This window comes from Sminthopsis crassicaudata, chromosome 6, assembly GCF_048593235.1.
Source record: "Sminthopsis crassicaudata isolate SCR6 chromosome 6, ASM4859323v1, whole genome shotgun sequence".
NCBI lineage: Eukaryota > Metazoa > Chordata > Mammalia > Dasyuromorphia > Dasyuridae > Sminthopsis > Sminthopsis crassicaudata.
Genome location: NC_133622.1, coordinates 240,862,646 through 240,884,232, shown reverse-complemented (window position 1 = coordinate 240,884,232; position 21,587 = coordinate 240,862,646). Strand labels below are relative to the sequence as shown.

The following is a 21,587-nucleotide window of genomic DNA, read 5'->3' as shown; positions in this document are numbered from 1 at the left end:
AATTGTTTTATAGCACTATGTGCTCAGCATTGGAGATAATAATTGATGCATTTTTAAAATTAATCTGGCACTTCACAATTATTATTATTTGATTTCAAGTGAAATCTTGAAAGTGAGATAGGAAAGATTATTATAATTATTTCCATTTGTAGTGAGGGAACTTTGCCTCAAAAGAATGAATCATAGGATAATATATTATATACCTAGTTCAATAAACCTTAGATTCCATCTGGCCCAATGTTATCATTTTGCAGATGATCTGAGTTCAGATTTTGCCTCATACTTGCTTATCCATGTGATATTACGCAAGACGCTTATTTTTTCCAGCACCTTTTTTTTTTCAGTTGTGAGGAAGAACAAGTGAGAATACATGGGTGATATACTTTCAAATATAAAGTACTAATGAAAAATAATATATTTTTTTCTAATTATCCAAGTAAGAATGCTCAGGATTTTTGTAAATGAAATAAATTTCATACTTCTTCAACAAGACAGTATTCTAGTCTGAAATGCTTTTGTAAAGGACAATCTAGTTTTTAAAAAAAAAATCATTTATTTTTAATATATATTGTTTTATGAGTCATATTAGAAAAGAAAAGTCATAACAAAAAGGAAAAAAATGGAGAGAAAAAAATCTGGTTCAATATCAAGAAAATTATTAACATAATTACCTATGTCAATAACCAAACTAACAGAAATCATGTGATTATCTCAATAGATACAGAAAAAGCATTTGACAAAATCCAACACGCATTCTTATTAAAACACTAGAGAGTATAGGAATCAATGGGCTTTTCCTTGAAATGATCAATAGAATCTATTTAAAGCCATCAGCCAGCATCATATGTAATGGGGATCAACTAGAACCATTTCAAGTAAAATCAGTGGTAAAACAAGGTTGCACACTATCCCTATTACTATTCAATATTGTATTAGAAATGTCAGCTTTGGCAATAAAAGAAGAAAAACTGATTAATGGAATTAGAGTTGTTAATGAGGAAATCAAATTTTGCATTTGATATAATAGTATACTTAGAGAATCCTAAAGAATTTGCTAAAAAAAAAAAAAAAACTAGAAAATATTTACAACTTTATTAAAGTTTCTGGATACAAAATAAATCCACATATATCATCAGTGTTTTTATATGTTACTAACAAAATCTAGCAGCAAGAGATACAAAGAGAAATTCCATTTAAAATAACTATAAATAATCTATAATATTGCCAAGGCAAAGTCAGGAACTATATGAATACAATTATAAAACATTTTCTACACAAATAAAGTCAGATCTAAATCAATGGGAAAAATATGAATTACTCATGGGTAGGCTGAGCTAATATAATAAAAATGCTAATATTACTTACTTAAATTAATCTATCAGTTCTGTGCCATACCAATCAAACTCCCAAGAAATTATTTTATAGAAATAAAAAATAATAATAATAACAAAGTTCATCTGGAAATACAAAAGGTTAAGAATTTCAAGGTAATTAATGATAGCCATTGAAAAGGAAGGTGTCCTACCTCTACCAGATCTAAAACTATATCATAAACAGAAGTCATTGAAACATTTAATATGAATTAAGAAATAGAGTAGTTGATCAGTTGAATGAGTTAGGTTCGAATGGCAAAATAGTCAATGCAGTAATCTAGAGTTTAAGAAATCTAAAGACCATAGCTTTTGAGATAAGAACTCATTATTTGACAAATAATGGAAAAATGGAAACTAGTATAGCAGTAACTAGGCAGTGACCCACACCTAATAGCATATCCCAAAATAAGATCAAATTTCTTTTATGATTCAAACATGAATAGTAGTATTATAAACAAATTAGAAGAACAAAGGATAGTTTACCTCTCAGATCTATAGAGAAGGAAGGAATTAGTGGCCAAAGAAGAAATGGAGTTCATTACAGAATATAAATTAATAATTTTGATTATATTAAATGAAAAAGTTATTTTTTCTATTAAACAAAGCCAATGTAGAAAAAATTAGAAGGGTAGTAATAAACTGGGAAAAAGTTAACATTCAAAGCTTTTGATAAAGACCTCATTTCCAAAATATATATGGAACTGACTCAAATTTATAAGAATCCAAGCCTTTTTACAATTGACAAAAGGTCAAAAGATATGAATAGACAATTTTTAGATGAAGAAATTAATACCATTTCTAGTAAGATGCTCTAAATCACTACTGATCAGAGAAAATGCAAGTTAAAACAAATCTAAGATGCCATTTCATACTTTCTAGATTGGCTAAGATGACAGGAAAAGATAATGATGGATGTTGCAGGGAATGTGGTAACACTGGGACACTAATACATTGTTGGTGGAGTTTTAAACTGATTCAACTATTCTGGAGAGCAATTTGAAAAGATGCTGAAAGAGCTATGAAACTGCATACCAGTTGATGTAGCATTGCTTCTATTGGGCCTGTATCCCAGAGAGATAAAAAAAAAAAAGAATAGGAACCCACCAGCAGCATAACTTCCCAACTATTTCTGCCTTCCTAATGTATTGGTTCTTTCTTAATAGCACAGGTGGACCTGGCATTCTTCATCAGCATATATTAAGGGACAGGTCAATTCTCCAAGAACCTTTACAGCTGTGGATCATTACATCTGAAGGAGTTGCAAGGCAACCTTTGCTCACATAAGTCTTGGGGACTTGGAATGAGATAAATTGGAGGAAGAGGGAAGAGAAGGGAGATCAGACAATGCAATGGTCTCTCAGTCAGAGAGGTCAGAGAAATGCAACTGTCTTAGTCTCCTTGTATCATCCTCTCACAAGAGGAGATCCATTCTGCAGGTCCGGATTGGATCTCCAGCAGCCACTGTTAGGTGGCTCATAAGTATTCCAATAGCTCTCCCATGTAGTCCAACAAACAGAGGTTTCCTCAGTCTGGGCAGACTCAGACCCAAACTCTGTGTGCTGTCCAGTTGATGAAAGTTCCTGTGATTCCCACTGACCCCAGCTAGACCCCAGGCTCCCAGGTGGATATGTCTGCGGAGTTAGCCCAGAAATATTTGAAGTTCACATTGCTTAATCCCCAGCCTGGAGTACTTTTTCCAGTCCTTCTAGGAGAATCCTTGTTCTGCACCAAGTTTTATTTTTTTTCCTCTGTTTACTTATTTTTCTACTATAACTTTTTATTTACAAGATATATGCACAGGTAATTTTTCAGCATTGACAATTGCAAAACCTCTTGTTCCAAATTTTCCCCTCCTTCCCTCTGCTCCTTTCCCCAGATGGCAAGTTGAGCAATACATGTTAAATATGTTAAAATATAAGTTAAATACAATATATGTATACATGTCCAAACAGTTATTTTGTGTACAAAAAGAATCGGATTTTGAAATAGTATACAATTAGCCTGTGAAGGAACTCAAAAATGCAGGCCGACAAAATTAGAGGGATTGGGAATTCTATGTAGTGGTTTATAATCATCTCCTAGAGTTATTTTGCTGGGTGTAGCTATTTCAGTTCATTACTGCTCTATTGGAACTGATTTGGTTCATCTCATTGTTGAAAATGGCCACATCGATCAGAATTGATCATCATATAGTATTGTTGTTGAAGTATATGATGATATTTTGGTCCTGCTCATTTCCCTCAGCATCAGTTCATGTAAGCCTCTCCAGGCCTTTCTGAAATCATCCTGCTGGTCATTTCTTACAGAACAATAATATTTTATAATATTCATATACCATAATTTATTCAGCGATTGGCTTATCGTTTTTGATATGATTTTTCTGCCTTAGGAATTTTCCCTAAAAGTTATTTAATAAATATTACATTTCGGTTGGAGGAGGGCTTCTAAATGTAGACTGATCACACTTGACTAAGACTTCAATGTATTTGATCTCAGACAAATTAGCCAATCACTGGCTTTTTTAATGGTTATCTTTATGACCTCTGCCACCAAGTTCTTTAGATGTTTATCTGAGACAATGACTCTCAATAACAGATGGCAGTCTAGAGCAAGAATTAGTCTCTTTGCCCTGAGATTCTGCCTCTTCTCTGTGAATGACCCAATATTAATTTATGATTAGTTAATTCTCATCTGCTTGTGAGCACAGAAAAGTATTTGTCCCAAATCCTGGGATGGTTCCAGCAAACACAATTTTTCAATTAATATTCTAAAATCACTGATTTCTTCCATTTTTCACACATCTCACAAAAGCATACTGCACTCTCCAATTGCTTCAGTGTCCAATAGCTTGTCATCCAAAATATGTAATTGCTATCTGAACATTCTTAGAATAATGGCTTCTCTTAGAACTCAAGCCTTAGAAAAATAAACTGGTGAAGCTAACAATTTAGACACTGCATTTTATTTTCCCAGAAGCAGACAAATGCTAGATTTCACCCTGAATATAATAATATATATGACATAATATTATGTCAATCTAAGACTACTTGATTTTCTGCTCTAACTGTAAGAAAAATATAAAAGTGTCTCTGTCTCTCTGTCTCCCTTCCCCCTCTTGTTTTCTCTCTTTTTTGGTCTTTGTGACTCTTTCTCTGTCTCTGTTTCTCCTCTTCTTTCACTCTCCCCTTCCCTCCTCTCCTACCTTATTCTCTTCTCTTCTTACTTGTTCCCTTCTGCCCCCTTCCTTTCTTCCTCTTTACCTCCTTTTCCCTCCGCTTCTTTCTTCACTTCTTCCCCTTCTATTCATCTCTCTTTATCTTTCCATTTCAAGTTATATTCTCCAGCATCACTGTCATAGGCAATATTTATCTATCAGAAGACTATTCCTCTGAAATGTTCTATTTGTTAGTGATTATTTCTAAAAAACATATTTCTTGAATGACATCTTTTGTATTTGGAATCAATGGTTTAAATAGTCTGGCTACACCATATATTCAAAACCAAATTTCATTTGTGGTTCTTGATGATGAAAATGCTTATATCCCAAAGAGATTTTTAAGAAGGGAAAGGGACCTGTATGTGCAAGAATGTTTGTGGTATCCAGGAACTGGAAACTGAGTGGATGCCCATCAATTGGAGAATGGCTGAATAAATTGTAGTATATGAATATTATGGAATATTATAATCTTGTAAGAAATGACTATCAGGATGATTTCAGAAAGGCCTGGAGAGACTTACATGAACTGATGCTGAGTGAAATGAGCAGGACCAGAAGATGATTATATACTTCAACAACAATACTGTATGATGATCAATTCTGATGGACGTGGCTATTTTCAACAATGAGATGAACCAAATCAGTTCCAAAAGAGCAGTAATGAACTGAACCAGCTACATCCAGCGAAAGAACTCTGGGAGATGACGATGAACCACTACACATAATTCCCAATGCCTCTATTTTTGTCTGCCTGCATTTTTTATTTCCTTCACAGTTTAATTGTACACTATTTCAAAGCCGATTCTTTTTGTACAGCAAAACAACTGTTTGGACATGTATACATATATTGTATTTAATTTATATTTTAGTATATTGAACATGCATTGGTCAACCTGCCATCTGGAGGATGGGAAAAGTGGGGAAAAATTAGAACAAAAGGTTTGGCAATTGTCAATGTTGTAAAATTACCCATGCACATATGTAGTAAATAAAATGACCTTATGTTGGTGTAAAGTGTTACGTATGGGTCAATGCTAGTTTCTGCCATACTAATTTCCAATTTTCCAAGCAATTTTTTGTCAAACAATGAGTTCTTGTCCCAAAAGCAGGGATTTTGGGTTTGTCAAACCCTAGATTATTAAAGTTATTGGTTGTTTGTCTTATTTGTTTTTAAGCAGCTTATGTTCATTCTGTGTCCAAATTTATTTTTTTTTGGTGGGAAAAATCTGGAGAGTTTGGAATTTTTGCCTTACTCTGCCCTCCAACTTCTTCCTAAAATCCTCCTCCTTCCACCTGGTCTTCTCTCACCTTCCCTTCATACTTTTCTGTATATTAAAAATATATATTTTTTAACCAATTGATTATTCTCTCTTTGTGTATTATTCTCTCTTTGACCTACTTCTGATAAGAATAAGATTCATGCTGATATTCACTTTTCCTTTATTCCCTTGTCTTTGTCTTGGCTTTTTCTTTATAAGATATTTTACCCCATTCCATCTCCCCCTTTCCATTTCTCCTAGAACATCCCTCTCTCATGCCTTAATTTTAATGTTTTTAGATATCATCCCCTCATATTCAACTCATGTGTGAATCCTCTCTCCCTTCCTCCCCATCTCTTTTTCCCTCTCTGTCTTTGTCTCTCTCTTACTATGTCTCTGTTTCTCTCTCTCTCTGCTTCTCTCTGTTTTTTTCTGTCTGCGTGTGTGTGTGTGTGTGTGTATGTATGTATGTGTGTGTGTGTGTGTGTGTGTGTGTGTATGTGTGTGTGTCTTGCATTCAGGAGGTGATCAGTAGATTATTTCTGTTTCTCTTTTAATCTCTGATTCTAGAATACAGGGACAATTTTCTTTGATAATTTCTTGAAAGCTTCTTTCATGATTTAGAAGTATGAAGTGGGTAATTTGAAGAGAGAAGTGAATTTGTGGCTGGGAAATATAAGAAAGCTATCTATTTTTTTTTTTAACATCATAACCACCCTCAAGATAAAGTATTTATTAACATAGCTAAAACAAATAGGACAGTCTATTCAAGTGATTCAAAAGTTCACACATCCCATAGTTTCCTATAATAAAAAGATAAGTGGATTATTATTAATTTTTTTATTCATTTTTCCAAATTATCCCCTCCCTCCCTCCACTCCATCCCCCAGATGGCAGGTAATCCCATACATTTTACATGTGTTACAATATAACCTAGATACAATATATGTGGGCAAATACCATTTTCTTGTTGCACATTAATTATTAGCTTCTGAAGGTATAAGTAACCTGGGTAGATAGACAGTAGTGCTAAAAATTTACATTCACTTCCCAGTGAATGGGTGTAGTTATTTCTGTCCATCATTGATCAACTGGAAGTGAGTTGGATCTTCTTTATGTTGAAGATTTCCACTTCCATCAGAATACATCCTCATACAGTATTGTTGTTGAAGTGTATAGTGATCTTCTGGTTCTGCTCATTTCACTCAGCAACAGTTGATTTAAGTCTCTCCAAGCCTCTCTGTATTCCCCCTATTGGTCATTGCTTACAGAGCAATAATATTCCATAACCTTCATATACCACAATTTACCCAACCATTCTCCAATTGATGGACATGCATTCAACTTCCAGTTTCTAGCTACAACAAAAAGAGCTGCCACAAACATTTTGGCACATACAGGTCCCTTTCCACTCTTTAGTATTTCTTTGGGATATAATCCCAATAACAGCAATGCTGGGTCAAAGGGTATGCACAGTTTGACGACATTTTGGGCATAGTGCCATATTGCACTCCAGAATGGCTGGATTCTTTCACAACTCCACATACAATGTATCAGTGGCCCGGTTTTCCCACATCCCCTCCAACATTCATCATTATTTGTTCCTGTCATCTTAGCCAATCTGACAGGTGTGTAGTGGTATCTCAGAGTTGTCTTAATTTGCATTTCTCTGATCAGTAGTGATTTGGAACACTCTTTCATATGAGTGGAAATAGTTTCAATTTCATCATCTGAGAATTGTCTGTTCATATCCCTTGACCATTTATCAATTGGAGAATGGTTTGGTTTCCTATAAATCAGGGTCAGTACTCTATATATTTTGGAAATGAGAACTTTGTCAGAACCAAACCATTCTCCAACTGATGGACATCCATTCATCTTCCAGTTTCTAGCTACAACAAAAAGAGCTGCCACAAATATTTTGGCACATATATGTCTCTTTCCACTCTTTAGAATTTCTTTGGGATATAAGCCCAGTAGTAGCGCTGCTGGGTCAAAGGGTATGCAAAGTTTGATAACTTTTTGGGCATAATTCCAGATTGCTCTCCAGAATGCCTGGATTCTTTCGCAACTCCACCAGCAATGTATTAGTGTCCCAGTTTCCCCACATCCCCTCCAACATTCATCATTATTTGTTCCTGTCATCTTAGCCAATCTGACAGGTGTGTAGTGGTATCTCAGAATTGTCTTAATTTGCATTTCTCTGATCAGTAGTGATTTGGAACACTCTTTCATGTGAGTGGATATAGTTTCAATTTCTTCCTCTGAGAATTGTCTGTTCATATCCTTTGACCATTTATCAACTGGAGAATGGTTCGGTTTCTTATAAATTAGGGTCAGTTCTCTATATATTTTAGAAATGAGACCTTTGTCAGAACCTTTGCTTTTAAAAATATTTTCCCAATTTGTTACTTCCCTTCTAATCTTGTTTGCATTAGTATTATTTGTACAGAAACTTTTTAGTTTGATGTAATCAAAATCTTCTATTTTGTGATCAATAATGATCTCTAGTTCTCCTCTAGTCATAAATTCCTTCCTCCTCCACAAGTCTGAGAGGTAGATTATCCTCTGTTCCTCTAATCTATTTATTATCTCCCTCTTTATGCCTAAATCATGGACCCATTTTGATCTTATCTTGGTATATGGTGTTAAGTGTGGGTCCATATCTAATTTCTGCCATACTAATTTCCAGTTTTCCCAACAGTTTCTTCCGAATAATGAATTTTTGTCCCTAATGTTGGAATCTTTGGGTTTGTCAAAGATTAGATTGCTATAGATGTACCCTTTTTTGTCCTTTGTATCTAATCTGGTCCACTGATCTACCAGTCTATTTCTTAGCCAATACCAAATGGTTTTGGTGACTGCTGCTATATAATATAGCTTTAGATCAGGTACACTTAGACCACCTTCCTCTGAGTTTTTTTTCATTAGTTCCCTTGCAATTCTCGACCTTTTATTCTTCCATATGAATTTTGTTGTTATTTTTTCTAGGTCATTAAAATAGTTTCTTGGGAGTCTGATTAGTATAGCACTAAATAAATAGATTAGTTTGGGGAGTATTGTCATCTTTATTATATTCGCTCAGCCTATCCAAGAGCACTGAATGTCTTTCCAATTATTTAAATCTGATTTTATTTTTGTGGCAAGTGTTTTGTAATTTTTCTCATATAATTCCTGACTTTTCTTTGGTAAATGGATTCCCAAATACTTTATACTCTCAACATTTGTTTGGAATGGAATTTCTCTTTGTATCTCTTGCTGTTGCATTTTGTTAGTGATATATAAAAATGCCGAGGATTTATGTGGATTTATTTTGTATCCTGCCACTTTGCTGAAAATTTTGATTTATTTCTAGTAGCTTCTTAGCAGAGTCTTTGGAATTCTCTAAGTATACCTTCATGTCATCTGCAAAAAGTGATAGTTTGATTTCCTCATTTCCTACTCTAATTCCTTGAATCTCTTTCTCAGCTCTTATTGCCGAGGCTAGCGTTTCTAGTACTATATTGAATAGTAATGGTGATAGTGGGCAACCTTGTTTCACTCCTGATCTTACTGGGAAAGGTTGTAGTTTATTTCTATTGCATATTATGCTAACTGAACGTCTTAAATATATGCTCCTGATTATTCTAAGGAATAGTCCATTTATTCCTATACTCTCAAGAGTTTTTAGTAGGAATGGATGTTGGATTTTGTCAAATGCTTTTTCTGCATCTATTAAGATGATCATATGGTTCTTATTAATTTGATTATTAATATGGTCAATTATATTAATAGTTTTCCTAATATTAAACCAGCCCTGCATTCCTGGAATAAATCCTACTTGATCATAGTGTATTATACTGGAGATGATTTTCTGAAGTCTTTTTGCTAATATCTTATTTAATATTTTAGCATCAATATTCATTAAGGAGATTGGTCTATAATTTTCTTTCTCAGTTTTCGATCGACCTGGTTTAGGTATCAGTACCATGTCTGTGTCATAAAAGGAGTTTGGTAGGACTCCTTCATCCCCTATTTCTTCAAATAATTTATATAACATTGGGGCTAATTGTTCTTTAAATGTTTGGTAGAATTCACATGTGAATCCATCTGGCCCTGGGGATTTTTTCCTGGGGAGTTGATTAATAGCTTGTTCTATTTCTTTTTCTGAAATGGGACTATTTAAGCAATTTATCTCCTCCTCTGTTAATCTAGGGAGCCTATATTTTTGGAGGAAGTCATCCATTTCACTTAAGTTATCAAATTTATTGGCATAAAGTTGGGCAAAGTAACTCCTTATTATTTCTCTAATTTCCTCTTCATTGGTGGGAAGATCCCCCTTTTCATTTGTGACTATCAATTTGATTTTCCTCTTTCTTTTTTCTGATCAAATTTACCAAAGTTTTATCTATTTTATTGGCTTTTTCATAAAACCAACTCTTGGTTTTATTTATTAATTCAATAGTTTTTTTTACTTTCAATATTATTGATTTCTCCTTTTAATTTTTGTATTTCAAGTTTAATTTTTGGTTGGGGGTTTTTAATTTGGTCTTTTTCTAGCCATTTAAGTTGTAAGCACAATTCGTTAATCTTCTCTTTCTCTATTTTCTTCAAATAAGCCTCTAAAGATATAAAATTTCCCCTTATTACTGCTTTAGCTGCATCCCACAGATTTTGGTATGATGTCTCATCATTGTCATTATCTTGGGTGAAATTATTAATTGTTTCTATAATTTGCTCTTTCACCCAGTCATTCTTTAAGATGAGATTATTCAGTTTCCAATTACTTTTTGGTCTATTTATCCCTAACTTTTTACTGAATGTAGCTTTTATTGCATTGTGATCTGAGAAGAAGGCATTTATTATTTCTGCCTTCCTACATTTAATTTTGAGATCTTTATGTCCTATTATATGGTCTATTTTTGTATAGGATCCATGAACTGCTGAGAAGAAAGTATATTCCTTTCTGTTGCCATTCAGTTTTCTCCAAAGGTCTATCATACCTAGTTTTTCTAATGTTCTATTTACTTTGTAAATTTCTTTCTTGTTTGTTTTGTGGTTTGATTTGTCTAAATCTGAGAGTGCAAGGTTGAGATCTCCCACTATTATAGTTTTACTGTCTATTTCTTCTTGCAATTCTCTTAACTTTTTCCTTTAGAAAGCTCGATGCTATACCACTTGGTGCATATATGTTTAGTATTGATATGGCTTCATTATTGATGCTACCTTTCAGCAGGATATAGTTTCATTCCTTATCTTTTTTAACGAGATCTACTTCTGCTTTTGCTTGATCTGAGATAAGGATAGCTACCCCTGCTTTTTTGGCTTTACCTGAAGCATAATAGGCTCTGTTCCAACCTTTTACCTTTATTCTGTATGTATCTCCCTGCTTTAAGTGTGTTTCCTGCAGACAACATATTGTAGGGTTCTGATTTTTGATCCAATCTGCTATCCGTCTCCATTTGATGGGAGCGTTCATCCCATTTACATTTACAGTTAAAATTACTAATTCTGTATTTCCTGCCATCATATTATCCCCAGATTATGCTTCTTCCCTTGACCTCCCTGATCCCCCTCCCCGATATTTAATTTACAGACCCCCTTTGTGACATGCAACCCTCCCTTTTTTTTAGTATCCCTCCTCCTCCCTCCAAGTCCCTTCACTTATTCTCCTTTTCCTTTTCCCTTTTCCTCTCCCCCCTTTTAATGAGGTGAGAGATAATTCTCTGAAAAACAAATATGACAATTATTTACTCTTTAAGCCTCTCCTGATGAGAGTAAGATTCACACAACGATTCTCCCCCTCACTAAGTTCCCTCAGATATGGTGTATTTTCTATGCCTCTTCCTGGGATGTAGTTTCCCTCTTTTTATCATTCCTTCCCCTTTTTCTGAAATGACCTCCTTCCCTTTACTACACCCCCCTTTTTTTCTTTTATATCAGTAAAATCAAATTATCCTTGAGTACTTTTTATATACCCTCAACAGAGTTACAGTTCTCAAGGGTTCTGTGTACCTTTTTCTGTTTCTCTTCAGTCTTGTGGATGTAGATCAAATTTTTTGTGTAAGTCTGATTTTTTTCCTAGAAACATATAGAATTCCTCTATTTCATTGAATGACCATCTTCTTCTATGGAAAAAGATGCTAAACTTAGCTGGGTAGTTCATTCTTGGTTGCAGTCCTTGATCTTTTGCCTTACGGAATATCAGGTTCCAGGCCATTCTATCTTTTAATGTGGAGGCAGCCAGATCTTGAGTGACCCTTATTGTGGCCCCTTGGTATTTAAATTGTTTTTTTTCTAGCTGCTTGCAGGATTTTCTCCTTTGTGTGGTAATTTTGCAGCATAGCCACAATATTCCGTGGTATTCTTTTTTTAGGGTCCATTTCAGAAGGAGTTTGATGAATTCTTTCCACATCTACTTTCCCTTCTGTTTCTATTATCTCTGGACAGTTCTCTTTGATAATTTCCTGTAAAATAGAATCTAGGCTCTTTTTTTGGTCATAGTTTTCTGGAAGTCCAATGATCCGCAGATTATCTCTCCTAGATCTATTTTCCAGGTATATAGATTTTCCCAGTAATTATTTGACGTTGTTCTCCAGCTTCTCATTTTTTTTTTTTTTTTTTTTTTGTTTTGTTTGACTGATTCTTGGGTTCTCTGTGAATCATTCATTTCTATTTGTTCCATCCTGACTTTTAAGGAGTTATTTTCTTCTTTCACAGTTTTTAGTTCTTTTTGTAAATGCGCAATTTTGTTTTTAAATGAATTATTTTGCTCTATTGAATTTTTTTCCATTTCCCTAATTTTTTTTTGAGAATTATTTTCTTTTTCTAATTCAGAAATTCTATTTTCTTCAGACTTTTTATCTTTTCCAATTCAGAAATCCTACTTTCCTGTGATTTTTTAACCTTTTCTTATTCATAAATTTTGTTTCCCTGCATCTCCTGTGAATTCTTTATTTTTTCCAACTCCAATTTCAGGACGTTGTTATTCTCTATCATTGCTTCCCTTTCCTTTCCCCATTTTTCTTCAAACTCCCTTAATTTTTTAATAGTCTCTTCAAAGAGAGAGTTATGTGATGGTGGGCAGGAATCATTCCCCTTTAGTTTGTTATCTGCTGTCTCTCTGCTGTTAACTTCCTCGGGGTTGGATACCTGCTCTTTCTCTGTGTAGAAAGAAATCTATGGTTTTTCTGGCTTTTTTGTTCATATTTTAAAAATCTTTTGAGGTCTGTCCCTGGGGTAGGAAATTATTTATTTACTTCTTTACCAGCTTCCTCCCAGACCAGATGGATGCAGCGGCTCTTGTGCCTGAGCTAAGATAGAGCTCTGGGAGAGAGTTCCCCACCCCCTCCCTGGAAGTGCCTCAGAGGTGATTAGCACTGCTGTGCTCCGAGGGTGCTGTGTTTTAGCGGCTTCCCTGAGGTTGAGACTGAACAGTAAAGGCAGCACAAAGCCTAGCCCATGTGTCCCGTTGGGGCGTGGATGTCTGCAGCAGGTGACGTGAAAAGCCCCTGCGCTCAAACTGGAAGTGTCTGCCAGAAACCATGGTCCCTAGTTCAAAGGTTCCGCTTCTCTGGGACTTCCTGGAGCTGAGTTCCACTCCCTCCAGCTAAACTAGGCAGTGTGTGTTGCCTTGGGCCGTATCCACCAACTTGTCAATCTCTTAACTATTCTCAGGAGGTAGCTGAGGCCACATCCCTTGGTGCCGAGATCTGCTGAGTCACCCCCAGGGTCCTGGAAAATCTAATCTTTCTGAATTTTTAAGGTGTTTTAGCTTTCTCTTCTGAACTGCTATATAATAAGCAGAGAAGAGCTAACAGCCTGTGGCAGGTTCCTTTATCTCAGTGGCTTCTCTGATCCCAGAGCCCTTCCCAGCGCGATTGGCGCAGTATGCTAGCACCCAGCCGTCTGTGCTGGCCTCTCTTCTTCCTCCCCTGGGGACTGACCTTTTCTGTTGAAACTCCAGATTCTCTTCAGCTGGTAAGTCGTGCTTCCAGTCCTTGTGGTATCTATCAGTCCAGGGCTTTTTCTGAGGCTGATTTATCTAATTGGTTGTGAGGGAGTAAGGACGTTCACAGAGTCGTGTGTTTCTTCTCCGCCATCTTGGCTCCGCCCTGTTCTCCAAGGGAATTCTTGAAAACCATTGCAAATGAAGGTGTCCTAGCCCTATCAGATCTAAAACTGTATTATAAACAGAAGTCATAGAAACCATTTAATACTAGTTAAGAAATAAAGTAGTTGATCAATGGAATGAGTTAGTTCACAGGGCAAAATAGTCAATGACTGTAGTAATCTGGAATTTGAGAAATCTAAAGATGGTAGCTTTTAAAATAAGAACTCATTACTTGACAATAACTGCTGGAAAAATTGGTAACTAGTATAGCAGAAACTAGGCAGTGACCAACACCTAATAGCATATCCCAAAATAAGATCAAATTGGGTTCATGATTCAAACATAAAGAATAGTATTATAAACAAATTAGAAGAACAAAGGATAGTTTACCTCTCAGATCTATAGAGAAGGAAGGAATTTGTGGCCAAAGAAGAAATGGAGTTCATTATAGAACACAAAATATATAATTTTTATTATATTAAATGAAAAAGTAATTTTTTCTATTAAACAAGCCAATGTAATAAAGATTCGAAGGGTAGTAATAAACTGCAAAAAAACATAATAATAACATTCTAAGCTTGTGATAAAGGCCTCATTTCCAAAATATATAGGGAATTGACTCAAATTTATAAGAATCCAAGCCTTTGTATAATTGACAAAAGGCCAAAGGATATGAACAAACAATTTAATACCATTTCTAGTCATATGAAAAGGTGCTCTAAAGCACTATTGATCAGAGAAATGCAAGTTAAGACACCTATGAGATTCCACTTCATACTTTCTAGATTGGTTAAGATGACAGGAAAAGATAATGATGGATGTTGGAGGGAATGGGGGAACACTGGGACACTAATACATCGTTGGTGCAGTTGTACACTGATTCAACCATTCTGGAGAGCAATTTGAAAAGATGCTGAAAGGGCTATGAAACTGTGCATACCAATTGATCCAGCTTTGCTTCTACTGGGCCTGTATCCCATACAGATTAAAAAAAAAAAAAAAAAGGAAAGGAACCCACCAGCAACATACCTTCCCCACTGCTTCTGCCCTCCCAGTGTATTGGTTCTTTCTTAATAGCACAGTTGGACCTGGCATTCTTCATCTTCAGATATCAAGGTTCACGTCAATTCTCCAAGAGCCTTCACAGCTGTGGATTATAACATCTGAACGAGTTGCAAGGCAGCCCTTGCTCACAAAGCGGTTGCAGACTGGGAATGAGATAAATTGGAAGCAGAGGGAAGAGAAGGGAGGTCAGACAATGCAATAATCTCTGAGTCAGAGAGGTCAGAGAAAAGCAACTGCCTCTTAGTCTCCTTGCATCATTCTCTCACAAGAGGAGATCCATTCTGCAGGTCCAGGTTGGATCTCCAGCAGCCATTGTTAGTTGGCTCACAAGTATTCCATTAGCTCTCCCATGTATTCCAACAAACAGAGGTTTCCTCAGTCTGGGCAGACTCAGACCCAAACTCTGTGTGCTGGCCAGTTGATGAAAGTTCCTGTGGTTCCCACTGACCCCAGCTAGACCCCAGGATCCCAGGTGGATGTTTCTGTGAAGTTAGCCCAGAAGTGTTTGAACTTCACCTTGTTTAATCCTCAGCCTGGAGTATTTCTTCCAGTCCTTACAGTTGCATCCTTGTTCTGCCCCAAGTTTTATTTGTTTTTAACTAGCTTATGTTCACTCTGAGTCCAAAATTTGTTTTATGTGTGGGAAAAATACTCTGCCCTCCAACTTCTTCCCAGAATGCTTCTCCTTCCACCTTGTCTTCTCTCATCTTCCCTTCATATTTTCTTGTTTGGTAAACATAGATTTTTTTTTACCCATTTCATTGTGTGTATTATTTTCTCTTTGAACTAGATCTGATTAGAATAAGATTCATGCTGCCCTTTAATTTCCCCTTCTTCCCCCATTCAGTTAAAGTCTTTGTCTTGGCTTTTTCTTCATGAGATAATTTATCCCATTCCATCTCCCTGATCCCATTTCTCATAGAACATTTCTCTCTCATACCTTAATTTTAACCTTTTAGATATCATTCCCCCATATTCAACTCAGGTGTGTGCCTTGTCTCTCCCTTCCTCCCCATGTGTTTCTCGTTTTCTCTCTATTTCTCTGCCTCTCTCTTTCTCTCTCTCTCCGTCTCTGTCTGTCTGCCTGTCTCTCACCCTCTCTATCTCTGTCATTTTCTATTTCTCTGTCCTGTCTCTGTTTCTCCCTCTCTGCCTATGTCTCTGTGTGTATATGTGACTGTGTGTGTGATACATTCAGGAGGTGATCACTAGATTATTTTTGTTTCTCTTTTAATCTCTGGTCCTAGAATACAGGGACACTTTCTTTGATAATTTCTTGAAGGGTACCTTTCATGATTTTGAAGTATAAAATAGGTAATTTGAAGAGAGAAGTGAATTTATGGCTGGGAAATATATGAAAGCTATCTATTTTGAATGGGAACAAAAGTCCTAATATTGGAAGAAATTATATTTTGTTTTAATAAAGGAAGGGGAAGAATGAAAATTGAAAATCTTTTTTATGTTGATAGCATAATAAAGTGAATCTAAAGAAATTCATATGAAAAGATGCAATTATCATTGAATCTTTACTTTTAGACACAAACAGAATCGTGATGTGGATGAAGCACAAATGTTATGGTTTTTTTTTTTAATATGTTATCCAATCATTAGCCTAATTTCATTAGGAAATTAAAATTGTTTTATTCCTTGTTAGAAAGAAAATAAGGGAGCATCTGGGAAAAGTTAAAAAGGAAGAAATATTCAACTTATTTGAAATGGGAAATGTGGAGAATATTGTGATTTTTCTAGCATCTGATGCTTGAGGGGTCAGTGCAGTAAATTAAAGAAAATATGATGCCTTAAATTTAAATGAGATAGTTTTGAATTCTGGTCCCAATATTACTAGCTCTATAATCAACTTTTTGACAGTAAAGATATCTGAGCATTTGTTTCTTTACTTATAAAATGAAGCTAATTCTACCTCATTAGTTTCTTAATGAGAAAAATATTTTCTGAAATATCAAAGTACTTGTCAAATGCTTTCATGATATGGTCTCTTCAGCTAAGGCTCATTACTTCTTTTCCATCTCTGAGAAACAGTTCACTATAATAGTTTATTTTGCATGACCTAGCATTTCTTTGCCAAAAAAATTCCTCTCTACTTTGTCTTATAATGGACGATGAATTGAATCAATTATATAATGATATTAATTTTTTTCTGAAACTGTATGGGGAAGATATAAAGAGGAAAACTTTTAATAATGAGACACATATATACATTCAGATCAATTTACACTATTTTCTACCCAATTTAGAATCTTTAGGGAGACTCAATTTCCCTTCCCTCACACTTCTAGCATACTCCAAAGAGACCCAAAACAATTAGGTGAAATTGTTTCCCAAATGACTACTTCATCTGTTTTACACATATACATATCTACTCATAAGCTATATATAATATTGCTTTGTATATGTCTGTCTACATATATAATCCATTTTGAGCCTTCCTTCCAGGAAATACTACTCCCAGATATCACTAGTTTATTATCAAGACTCACATTATGATTAGAATCATTATGGAATGTGCATTTGTGTGCCACTCTGAATTTTCCTTCAAGGTTTTAGCCAACCAGCTGGCTTAGTCAATGTTTCTCAACATCAAACATTTCATCTGGTGAAATACCAGGAATCCAATGTAGATTAAAGTAATTCACCCTTCAGTTCTTTTAGTGTAGCCAGGTACTGAGTTTTCAACTTGCAATGCTTGGAGATCATTATTGTTATGTATTAAATTTTCTATTGTCTTTTAGACAGCTTACTATATGCCTTTTTCTCATTAAAATAAGGATAGCCCATAGATTAAGCAAAAGTTGTTCAAGAATATACAGAGAGGATAAAATATAACTTAAATTAGAACTTAGCTATTTAGAGTTTTAGAGTTTATTTCCTTTTATAACATACTATTAAATATTCTCTTGTAAGGATCGAGAAATTTGTACACTTCCCATAATATAAGAAACCAGTGAATTTGGCAACAGAGAAAGGGAGCTTTAAAGATTGACTCTGCCTCTTGCTGTCTACACAAACTTAAGTAAGTCCTTGCGATTTTTTTTTGGCTTTTCTTTCCTTTTGTAATACTACAAGCCCATGTAGTACTATTGTACCAAATATGCCCTACAGTTAATGCTGACATATCTATAAAATTAAAATGATTTTTGATTCTCCTCATACATCAATGATATTCCTTTCCTCTCTAATCTCCTTCCTACTTCACACTGCCTATACAATATTTTTCCATATATTATTTGATTTTAACTTAAAATTGATGTTTTTACATCATTACTTTCAATTCCAGATAAAACTCTCTTTTCTAATGTCCTCAGAAATTAATTCCATGTATGAATGCATATAAAAGAGAGAAAATGACACAATAAAATAGGTTATTAAAGCCAATAAATATAATTATTGAATGTGACAGTATAATATTTCACAGTCATAGTTTCCAAACACTTCAAATAAGCAAGATGGCACATTTTCTCAAATATCCACTGAAACAAAACGTGTACCCAAAGAAATCTCTACTTCTTTCTACCTCAGAGCAAGGTTCACATTTTCTGTGAAGTATTACATGAATAAATGTTGGAAAAATTACCCATGCATATGCTTTATAAAGAAAAATCTTTAATAAAAAAGTATTCCATGAACATTTCAAGTCAGAGTATCTCAGTGTTTGTGCTCAAACTATATTTTGTCTCTCACTCTGTCTTTCTGTCTTTGTTTCTTTCTCTGTCTCTCTCTCCATCTTTGACTCTCTCCCTCTTTTTCTTTCTCTTTACCTCTCTCATATTTTAAACTTGGGTGTACAATCATGGATGATGTTTAAATTCACTCAAATCCAGTGTAAGTAATTCTTAATCTCAATGAAAATCTTATTTTAGATAATTTTTAATGTAAATATTTTTCATTACAATTGAGTAACTGGAAAATGTAAGAATTATTAACTATATTACAACAGAGAAATGGTGAGAGAGTTTGAAATGCTAAAAATATAAAAAAGTCTATATTATCCATATGTATTTGATTTAGAAACTGAAAGAGAGCTGTTCAGATAATTAGAAATTATAAGAATAAAATTATTTCATACCCAGCAATTCTGGTTTACATAATTAAAGACAATATTTCACAGAAGCTCCAATTTGCTCTAATACGCATTTTAAAAATGAGGATCTATTTGTAGAGTTAATATTGGCAAGTAAAAACAATTTTGAAATTTGAGCATCACAACAAATTGATTGTTTAGATACTTGCTCTCTGCTAATGAGTTCATTTCCATCTTTGAAACATAAATGATAGTGTTATCCTGAAAGAGTTAGAACTTCTCATCTAAATTGGCACAGGTTCTGATTCCTTATTTATATATTCTTGAATAAATGAAATCACAGGTCTGATCAAAACCATATGTGTGTAGTATGAATAATACAGGCATGATTGTGCTGATATTATAGCTTAGGAAATTTAGATGTAGAAAAGTTAAATAGTTTTTCATTAGTTATATTCCAATGCCAGTGTTGACATTTGATACAATTACCTTATTTATCATCCAACATTATATTCCCATGATGAAGACTTCCATGATATACTGTCATTATATAAGATTTTGGTTAAAGAAAAAAATTTCTCAGGATTGAGTGCCCATTAAAAAGAGAGGAAAAGATTCAATCTACTATGCATCATTTAGTTTTTCTAATTTTGCTTATGGATATTATTTTTTCACATGTAAATTCTCCTAGAAAACTTTGCTCTTTGAGGAATATATGGACATCCAGGCCACTTATAGAATTATTGCAGAGAAAATTTAGAATTAAGAATATTGAAACTTCAGGTTATTGTCTCTCTCTGAAATTCTGAGATTGTACGCATGTTAATTAAAAAGAATAACATGACAGGACAGAAATACCTCAGTATACTTTAGATGACTTCATTGCATGTTTATATACTTAAACACTCTTAATTTTCTCCAAGCCAATGAGATTAAAACAATGAAGTTAAAAACCCAGTTTGTTTCTCAGCCTTCCCAGAGCCTCCTTCACATCTTTGTTTCTAAAACTGTAGATCAAGGGATTTAACATGGGAATGACAAGGGTATAAAACAAGGAGGTCATTTTGTCTTGGTCTAGTGAACGTGTAGAACTTGGTCTGAAGTACATAAAAAGGACAGTACCCTGGAAAATAGTAAAAACAGTTAAGTGAGAGCTGCAAGTAGAAAAGGCTTTACCTCTGCCTTTAGTTGAGTGGATCTTAAACACAGACAAAAATATGTAACAGTATGAGATGAGGACTCCTGAAATGGTGACTGATTCAATGAAGCCAAATATGATGAAGAGCATCAGCTCATTGATATAAGTATCAGAACAAGAGAGAGATAAAAGGGGAGGGATATCACAGAAGAAATGGTTAATCTTATTGGACCTACAGAAACTCAGTGTGAACATTAAGATAGTATCGATCAGAGTATCTATAAACCCCACCATGTAGACACCAGCAATTAATAAGTAACATACCCGACTAGACATATTTACTGTATAAAGGAGAGGGTTGCTTATGGCCATGTAGCGATCAAAGGCCATTACTGCTAATAGCAAGCAATCGGAATCTCCAAACAAAGAAAAGAAAAATAGTTGCAAAGCACAACCAGTGAAGGGAATGGATTTGTCTTTGGCAAAGAAGTCCACCAGCATCTTGGGGCCAATGGCTGAGGAGTAGCAGAGGTCACAGAAGGACATGTGACTAAAGAAGAAGTACATAGGCAAATGCAGTTGGGGGTCTATCCTGATTAAGATGATCATCCCAAGATTTGCTAAAACAATAACCAAATATGTGATAAGACAGAGTACAAAAAACATAACTTTTAGCTCTGGATCACTAGTGATTCCTAAGAATATGAATTCACTTGGGTTGGAGTAATTCCTTTCCATCATCCCTGCTTTGTTTTCTTTTCTGTAATTTTGAAAAAAGAATCCAGAGAAATGGAATATTTTACTCTTTTAAAGCTGATAGATGTAGAACTTTTAGAGTGCTTCTCATCTGCAAAATAGATAAAAGAGAGCTTCTTTCCATTAGCTGCTTAATGTCAAATAAATATATCTAATTTTACCTTCTCCAGATAATGATTCTCCAAAGAAAATTCTTAAAAGAACAGAAGCCATGTTGAAATTTCCTGGTTGAATATTTCTTTAAAGTTTTAAAATACCATATCACCTGTAACATGAATTGGATACTGAAGAAGACATTTATTTATTTATTTATTTATTTATTTGTTTATTTGTTTGTTTGTTTGTTTATTACTATCACAGGAAACTGATGTTAAATTACATAGTATCATTGATAATGATAATATAATACTATATGAGACATATCTGAATATATAATATATATATTATTTATGGCACATATGTATATATGTCAGAAATTCATTTATATGTACATCTCCTCTGTGTGTGTGTGTGTGTGTGTGTGTGAAATTAGAGATAAGTAAGAGAAGGAAGGTACACACAAGAAGGAGAATTTAGAAATGTAAGTACTATGGGATTTTACCTGAGACTTGAAGAAAGCCTGACAAGTCAGAAGGTAAAAATGAAGCA

General features: G+C 34.5%; 1 protein-coding gene across 1 annotated transcript; it reads right to left on the bottom strand.

Annotated features, from left to right (window-relative positions):
* Positions 1–19,991: 19,991 nt before the first annotated feature.
* On the bottom strand, positions 19,992–20,924 carry LOC141546880 (olfactory receptor 5W2-like). Its single transcript, XM_074275034.1, has one exon. It carries the CDS (start codon positions 20,922–20,924, stop codon positions 19,992–19,994), a length of 933 nt encoding a protein of 310 aa, XP_074131135.1.
* Between the last annotated feature and the right edge of the window lie 663 nt (positions 20,925–21,587).